This window comes from Camellia sinensis, chromosome 7 (assembly GCF_055761805.1).
Source record: "Camellia sinensis isolate YWXY chromosome 7, ASM5576180v1, whole genome shotgun sequence".
Classification (NCBI taxonomy): domain Eukaryota; kingdom Viridiplantae; phylum Streptophyta; class Magnoliopsida; order Ericales; family Theaceae; genus Camellia; species Camellia sinensis.
The window spans coordinates 134,238,929-134,247,902 of record NC_138967.1 but is presented as its reverse complement, the minus strand read 5'-3'; the positions used below and the strand labels follow the sequence as shown (position 1 = coordinate 134,247,902).

Sequence of the window (8,974 nt, the reverse complement as noted above, 5' to 3'; positions counted from 1 at the left end):
TTTTGATTATAGTAAATTCGCTGTGGTGTTTTTATCCCGGCTAATGGAGTTGGTGATTTGCTCAACTCCAGTTATATAGCCAAGATGTTTTACCCTGGCTAGAAGAGTTAGTGATTTGCTCAACCCTAGTATTTTAGCCAAGATGTTTTACCCCGATTAGAAAAGTTGATAATTTGCTCAACTCTAGATAATCTTTGTTTGTCTTTAAAGACCGAGATAATTTTCTCGGTTCAATTAGTTTGTACTGGGCAACAATAGCGCGGTTAAAAGGAAAACTACGGCAAACATTGCAAAAGTATGATCGAAATGTGAACTTTTCATTGATTGGAACATTTAGTACATATGGTGGGGCTAGTAGCCTGGTTACAGGAATTCAAAAAGAAATTAAAAAAAAAAAAAAAAAAAAAGACAAGTTTAAACTACGCTAACAGAGAGAGGTCGGCAAACTCATCCCCGGCTCATTCGGTCGCAGCCTCTAGGTCTACAACAGTGGCCTTTTCCTTTTCACCGAGCTCCTTTTGGCTACCCTCGTCCTCAGCCTTTTTTTCTGCCTCTTCTTGCAAAGCGTTAAAAACTTCGTTGGCATAAGGAATCAGGTAGACCGACAGGAAGGCGGGAGGAGGAGAAGCGAACACTTCAATCTCAGATCCTTGGCTAAGTTTTTCGCAAGCAGCCTTCTAACCGGACTAGAAATAAATGTCCTTAGTGGCTTTGACTTGCTTGGTGTAGTTGTCCTCGGCCTCCGTGAAACCGAGATTGTTTGCCTCATCCACGGTGGCCTGCTTCGCTTGTTTTTCGGCTGCGAGTTGAGCCTTCAGTTCATCCCTCTCTTGCTCAGCCCTACCGAGCTGGCCAAGAAGCCTAGCGTTGTCAACATTGGCCATTTCTAGTGAAGCCTTAGCCCAGCCAAGCTCAGCGGCTACGTTTTTACCGGCGTTGTTTAGCTCGGTGACTTTGTGGCGCAGGTTCACAATTTGGTCCATGACCATGTGCTGTTTCTGGATGGCCTGTAACAAGAAAGATGTTAGCCGAAATACAAAGACTAGTTGAGCAAAGACTTGGGAAGATTTCGAAAACATACCCTGGTCATGGACTTAATCGCGGATTTAACGAACCGAGTGTCAGGAACATGTTCGCTCTTGGCTACGTCGCTCGGTAAAAGCAATGCCTTCGACTGGTCGAAGGCAAGGAGGTTCTCTTTGTCACCCTTCACAGACACGGTGGCCGAGATTTCTTTGCCCCAGTGTTTGAAGTCTAGCCTCCACGGTACAGCTGGCTCAGCCTCCTGCGTTGCTTGTTCAGTACTCAGTTCGGCAACAAGCTCGGCTGAGGGGTCAGTAGACCGAGCTCTCTTGCCAGCTCAGCGGGGCTCGGAGAGAGCGGTCGTGGAAGCCAGAGCGATCACGGTCCCCGAGCTCTGGCCGACGGATGGGGCAAGAGGTGGCATGCTCGGAATCTCGGCAGAGGTAGTGGTAATCAGGTTCTTGATCCTGTTCCTTTTTGCCATTTCTTCTTTCTCGGTCAGCCGTATAAGGGGCACATCTGGCAGACTTAGGTCAGGAGGGGGAGATGGAGTCTGGACAAAGTCTGTGACCTTACTCTTACGCGGCGCTAAATATCCTAGGCTAACTCCATTCAAAGTCCTAAAGCCTACTGTCTTCATGCCCTAGACTCAACTATGATAGTCAATGGCCCAGTTATACAATAAAAACATGAGTAACAGATAAAGAGCAAAGGAGAGTCAAAGACTTACAGGTTAGGGCTCGAACGGTGGCTTGAAGCAGTATGACGGGGCCCCCAACGACGGTGAAGGTGTGGAATGGGTTTGCGGGGATACTCCAATCTCAATAGAATGAGTGAGGGCGAGAGCTCTTGATCACAGTGTGGTTTTGAAGCTGAATATGAACAGAACAAGAAAGGGAATGAAAGGAATGACGACAGGTATAAGAAGGGAAAGAGAAACGCCAAAATTTGAATGTGAAGAGGCAGCGAGAGGCAGCTGGGTTGGCTGTTCGAAGCCAATGAATGGACGACATGCGTCTGTAATGACAGCGACGTCAGTACTGAAAAGACAGGTTGGTAAGTCGAGGCACCGACAGAGCAAGTCAAGAGACCGAGCGTGGGACTTAGTGCGGTGAATGTCTTACGATGTAAGGCCAGGCAGAGGAACGACCCCGGCCGGAGCATGTAATCCCAGTCACACTAGCTTAGATAGAATTAAGGAGCAATTGAGAGGGAGATTTCATAATCTGGCTTTGAGCCGTGGTAATGATCGGGCTAAAATTGGTCTGAGCATGTTTGGGCCGACCTGGGTTGGGCCGGTCCAGGGACAGTTCGCTCGGTTAAAGCCCAGGTCCGATTTGGCCGGGATAACTTCTCTGAAAGCCCGATTCACGTTGTTTGCTCGCAGAGATCGGCGTGTAAGATCCTCCGCAGACTGGCCCAATCAAGCAAGAGCTCGGTCATAACGGAGGGCTACTAAGCTCGATCATAACGGAGCTCGGCTAGGAGCATCGTATGTATCGAAAGTAATACGGTCGTAGGAAGATGGGATAGCACCGCTAGGCTATCCGTTTGCGCCAACGCCGTTTGGTAGTTTGGTTAGGTGGTATTTAGCTGTATTTGCGCTGACAGGTGAGAAAGTGGGATAAGAGAGCAGGTCCACGCGTCAAACGGCGAATGGACGTAGAGGCATGCGCAAAAGGTATATAAGTATGACTGCGTCCTCTATACTGGGGATGGAACATCTTCTGGTGAGAGAAATACGAACACATTGTCTTCTCTTCTCTCTCTCGCTGAGTGTGTGCTAACTTGACCGTCGGAGGGGTTTTCCGACAACACACCGCCGGGTAGCTCACCTTCGTTGTGTTCCCAAGTCGATCGAAGGACGAGGAATACGGGCCGATACCGGATATTTGGCTCCCGTACAATAGGTATTATAATACTTGCTTTGATTTTGAAACCTTAGTTTTACTAACTACCAAGTAATCTGATTCTGTACTATTTGGTATCACAATCAGTCACTACCGCGAGTATCAATGCCGATAGTATAGACTCCTATAAATATTGATAGATCCATGATTTTAACTTTCGAGGGCGAAAAATATTATCAAAAAAATTTTCGTAGAAGTTTGAAATGCATTATTTGATTTATACCAACACAAAAGAAAAAAAAATTAATAATATTATTATTAATAAGATATTATTTGTCAACATATTTGAGTACAAAAATATGATTATAGCTTTGAACATTTTTCTTTTGTAATAGATAAATGCTATTAAACCCACAATGATGTGACAAAAAAGTTAGATCTATATATTTGGCTGTGCAACATCCACTGCTGGAAATTGGACTTTTAGTGGCGTTTAAAAAACGCCGCTATATCTATCAAAAACGCCGCTAATTCCTTTAGTGGCGTTTAGTACCAAACGTCGAAGCTGCGGCCGTCCCTGTATCTTTGCGACGTTTTAAAAACGCCGTGATATTAGTATAGGAGGCGTTTTAATAAACGCCGCCAAATGTCCCACTACACACTTGCTGACGTCACCAACAATATTTAGCGACGTTGTTGAAACGCCATGGTATCTGTTTTCAAAAAATATTGACAGTTTAGAAGGCGTTTGTAGAAACGCCGTCATATCCCCTCTTTTTTTTTTGTTGAAAATTGTACTAATTTTTATTTGATTGAATTAAAAAAATACCTGTAGTAATACTGACATATAAAATATTAACTCTCATTCAAATAACAAAAATGAAACATTAATTCAGTTTCTTATTCAATTAATATCCAACTTCCATTCAAGTACCTGTAATAAATATAAAATAACTAACATATAAAATAATAACTCCCATTGAAATAATAAATGAAGCATAAAATAATCCCTTGACAAAAAATAAAAAGCTCAAAATCGGTTTTAGCATTATAAACCAAACAATGAGTTTGGTCCATTTACATCCGAACTTTCAATACAATGCTATCATGGATACAATAGTAGGTAACCCTTTTCAGCTATGGAGAAAGTACTAAATGGAGCAAAGATGATAAAACAAAAACCAAGTATAGAAGAGTTTTCAGATAAACACCCAGTTTCTTAAGACTTGGCTTTCATTTCTTGGAAGATGGTTTAATAAACTTCAGAATAATAATCCAAGCATCTGCAATGTATAGTCTATAATGGAAAGTACACGGATATTACTCCAGATTTGAACTACATATATAGTAAATGATAACAGGAAAAAAGTAACATGTTGACAAAGAGTGTCTAGCGGGCAAAATAACCTCTGGCAGCTGTATTCAATTCTGTTATACAGAGATTTCCCATCTAAATTGTCAATCAATGGTTTTGCAAGTAATCAAAACTCAGGCTGCTGACAGTAGTAAGGGGCCTGCATGACAGTCAAATTAATTGGAATTCATTAGATTTAGATACAGAAGTTGCACGAGGAAACAACGAGGAAACAGGTGGAATAGAATTAAACTTCCATATACAAGATATGAAATTACTGATATAGAATTTAAAATTTGAACTCATAATACACCATTTGAATATATCAATCCTCTATTTATTTTCTGGATCAATTTCTTGGTATCCAGTTCTAATACTTAGACTTTCCCTAACTGGGATGTAGAGTTTGATTTATTAAAATAAAAGTAAAACATAATAGAATGGTTATTCTTTGTTCTTTTATAAAATAATTATTCTCTTAAAAAGGTAAATAATTATTTTAAATTCTAGGTTTGTAGTGTGATTGCTCCAGTAAACAAAACTAGCTTGGGGCAACTCATCCCAGTCAAGATCACTAATGTGTCAGTAATACAATATAGTAAGAGAACCTATGTCAACATTAGTGTGTCCTTTGGCATAGACCCCCACAAACTTCCACTTGGCCATATGATAAGCATTTATACCATTTGGTTCATGCTCTGCCCCTGACTTGACTTCATTCAATCCTAATTCTCACACATTCCACCTTCCCCAAATTAGAGCTGTCAAACTGAGTTAAATAGTGGATTCTTTAAACTCAATTTAAAAACCTAACAAACATTTTGAACCAATCTCAAATAAGTACAACTGAACATGATTCCAACACAGAGGAAGTTGGTTTGTTTGCATGCCTGCCCCAAATAAATAAAAATCAACATTAAAAATTATTCAACATTCTATCCAAACCAGGCCTTTTCTGTTACAGCAGGGCAGGTAGAGCAGGGGCAGGTGGGGAAGGCAAAAGGCAAAAAAGAGAAAAGATGCTGACCAAAAAGTATGTGGAGGCAAAAAGTGACATCACGCAAGCTGGCTCTTGTCCAAATCTGACAAGTGAACATCAACCTAATTTTCAGATTGCAAAGTTAATCCAGTAATTGCAAAAACACCACACAAGCTAACAATAGTCATCTCATTAAAATTGTTCAATAACATTTCACAATAATTCACACCACCCTACATGTTTATTATAACAGCAAAAAACACCACCCTCTCTCTCTCTCTCTCTCTCGTGGTCTACTTTCTCTCTCTAGTTTGTCATCCGGACTCGAAGCAAATGTTAAATCTAGCTCTCAAATGAAACCAAGAGGAGAAGAAATTGGACAACATTTTGATATATTATATAACATAGTTTTATACTATAATATTAATATAATATATAGGTAAATAACTATATTATAATTATAATAATACCACCTACAGGACCAAAACCTGGGTATAAAGCAAGCACATCAACAAAAATGGCTGTTTGACTTTTGTGGTTCCCATTTTACCCATCAACCACACATTGGGTTTTATTAGTAGTTAGGGGCTGTTTAGGATTGGAGCTTCTGCTCAAGCACTAAGAGAATCTTTGCACCCGATATTGAGGCAAAAACTGGTATACTGTTCTATGGAAATTGCTATTAAAGAATGCATATGGTGATGGTTTGGTGTCATTTTTTGTTTTGTCGCCACAACCTCTTCTTTCTTCCTACAAATAGGATGGGGAAAAAAAAGGGAGAAAGAAAAATAAAGGGCAAGATAAAAGAAAAGAAAATAGAAAACTTGGCTTCTTCTAGACTTTATTATTAGTCAGTGTTTTCTAGTTACTCTTGGTGTCTAATAACTGTTACATGAACTACAGGAACTTTGGGAAGAAAACTTGAGTATGTTTCTCAACTAATTGTACCCACATAATTTATCTAGTTCTTTATAGCATTGAGTATGTTTTCCACCTAGGAAAATTTAGTATATAATTATCTAGCAAATTGAGGACTACATAGATAAACTAAGATGCAATAAGTACCATGTTTGCTAATGTGTGTTGGACATTCTCACAACACTGTTTCTTTTTCTTAGACACTTTCCAAACACAATGTAGGAGAAGAAGAATAAACCATACTTGTGAAAACCACTTGATACTTAAAAACAATGTATATGATTTATGAATAACATCATTCTCAACTCAAAAAAGCATTTGCCTAACATGTCTTTAACACTATTGATTTATGAATATTATTATCAGCTTAAACTAGTGATGTTAGTACTTTTACCTTGTTAGTTCTTCTTCTTCTTCTTCTTCTTCTTCTTCTTCTCTTTCTTTGAAAGGTGAACCTATATTTAATCAGAACAAGTATTTTAATTAATAAGATATTGTATTGTCAAAAAAAACTTTGATTAAATGATTGCTCACCTCTTGGGATGAAAATGCATGAGATTGTTGTTGATGTGACATTGGCCGTACAGCGGGATGACTACTATGTGAATCAACAACCTATCATTCAATAAGAGGCTTAGGCCCCGTTTGTTTTGGGAGATAGAATGGAGGGGATTGATAATGAGGGGATTGATAGTGAGGGGATTGTTAGTGAGGGGATTGATAGTAAGGGGATTAATAGTGAGGGGATTGATAGTGAGGGGATTAATAATGAGGAATTATTAAATTATTTTTATATAAAATAATAAAACAAATAAAAAAATATAAAAAATTAAACATTATATTTTAAAAAAGATTCCCAATATATAAAAAATAAAAAAATTTCTATTCCACTCACTATTTTCTAATACCATCTCTACCTCCTCCTTACCAATCCCCCTTCCAAGGGTATTAGCAATACCAAGGGACTAATAGTCCCAAGGCTTTCTCTGCAAACAAACAGAGGCTTTAGTAATACCTTGGTATTACTAGTCCCAATACCCTCCCCATAACCCAAAACAAACGGGGCCTTAAGTTGTATAGTAGCTCTGGGCAATTTAAACTAATAACTAGTAAAAATAATGAAAATACCTGCTGCCTATGTAATGGGTTCGAGGGTGCAACAGCTGGTGCAACGGGCACGCCGGCAGCTTGCAATTGAGATTCCAAAATCTCAATTCGTGACTGAAAATCTGCGCGTATAGCTTGAATTTGTTTCTCCATTACGTCATTCATCTTCGACTCTAACTGCATTTGATACCGTTGAAGTTGCTCTTCAACTTGTTCTTGAACTCGAGTTTGGAAGATATGATTCTGCTCTTGTGACTGCCTATATCTACCTCCAAAAACATCGGTGGGGGATGGTCCCAATCCAAACGTCCGAACACGACCAGGTCGCTCCGGCCCCATAACTTGTGTGAAAATCTGTTCATTTAATGCAGCAGGGTCCGAAGAAGATCCCTCCATGTGCTCCGTTAGCTCATTCATTTGAGTCTGCAATTTTGAATTCAATAATTAGCATCCAATATAAATCATATTAAAAGTCTAATAAAGTAGTATCACATACCATAACTTCATTAACTGAATCACTATTGGAAGTACCATCTTTCATGTATACGGCCATCCACACCTGTGGCCGACTAGCAGGAACCCCATTGTTTTTCTTTGTCTCCTGTAAATAAAAGATAGATAAAACAAAACATGTAAGACAAAGATGAGAAGATGAATTTTAAAGATAATAAATTTCAATCTTCAATCTTATACATACTAAACTTAATTTAGTTTAGTTATAAGTTGAGCTAGCTAAGCTATAAGTTGTTTAACTTAAAAACTTAACAAATTTCAAAATATGTCCAAGATGTAATGTCTAATTATACCTCCACTCAAACTATTGAGAAAGGCTTTCGGCCTGTTCGATGATGCAGTGTCTTCTTCTTCCGAATTTTTCTATTCTTCTTACTTGATTTCTGTTAAATATGAAATTCATTTGAGATATTATCAAAAATTATCATATATAAACATTTTTTCACATAAATAAAATTGTACCGATGCACTCTGAGTGCCCTAGTGGTAGACCAAGGCCCGCCACTGATCCTCATGTACTCTATCCGGTCGATGAGCCAACCTTTCTGCATCATTCTTGAAGGGTGGGTATCCCATATTTTTCACGCGACTTTTCCAATCTCTCCATTTCTTCCCAAATGAAGTCATTATTGTTCTCCTCATGGAATCAACCAAGTAAATTATCTGAGGTTTATGCTTATTGTGGGGCGTTTGGTATCTTCAATGAGAATTCCTCGACCCATTGCACGTGTTTGCAGGGTTTTAAACCACTTTCAACCGAAGCAACGCTACTAGATGAGTGGAGGTTTTATAGACTCTGAAACAACAATTAAAAGTTCATTTATGTTACTAGGAAGCTGCCAGCTTTTCACGTGGATATAAGTTGTCTGATAATATGATATTGTTCTAGTCGATGAAATGTTGTTAGCATGGCTTATGTTGTTAGCATATGATATTGTTCTAGCGGATGACATTAAGAAAGGAATTAACACTAAATTAAAAATTTGGCAAAAAACACTCGAGTCAAAAGGGTCTATAATTAGTAGAAATAAAACTAAATATATGGAATGTAACTTTAGTAAGAAATAATGGAGCTGCACCTTATGGGGACTTGCACTCGAGCTTGCATCACCTTCTTTGTTTGCTTGTCTACTAAAAACATATAAGGTTAAAAGGAAAAAGTTCCCTAAATTGACAATGAGGTGTAATTCTTCTACGTAGTTCATTTAATTAAACTTTGAATTGAGTCAA

The 8,974-nt window shown here is 38.6% G+C and overlaps 1 protein-coding gene and 1 long non-coding RNA gene across 2 annotated transcripts; both read right to left on the bottom strand.

Moving 5' to 3' along the window:
- Nucleotides 1-3,897: 3,897 nt before the first annotated feature.
- On the bottom strand, nt 3,898-6,741 carry LOC145795323 (uncharacterized). The gene is made up of 3 exons (XR_014336115.1): nt 6,659-6,741; nt 6,519-6,579; nt 3,898-4,387 (listed from the first exon to the last, which is right to left on the bottom strand). It is a non-coding gene; the product is annotated as an uncharacterized LOC145795323 (long non-coding RNA).
- A 348-nt stretch (nt 6,742-7,089) lies between these two features.
- LOC145796113 (uncharacterized) lies at nt 7,090-8,371 on the bottom strand. Its single transcript, XM_082881122.1, has 5 exons — nt 8,286-8,371; nt 8,121-8,127; nt 7,728-7,832; nt 7,253-7,654; nt 7,090-7,110 (listed from the first exon to the last, which is right to left on the bottom strand). The coding sequence occupies exons 1-5, from the start codon at nt 8,369-8,371 to the stop codon at nt 7,090-7,092; spliced, it is 621 nt and encodes a 206-aa protein (XP_082737248.1).
- Between the last annotated feature and the right edge of the window lie 603 nt (nt 8,372-8,974).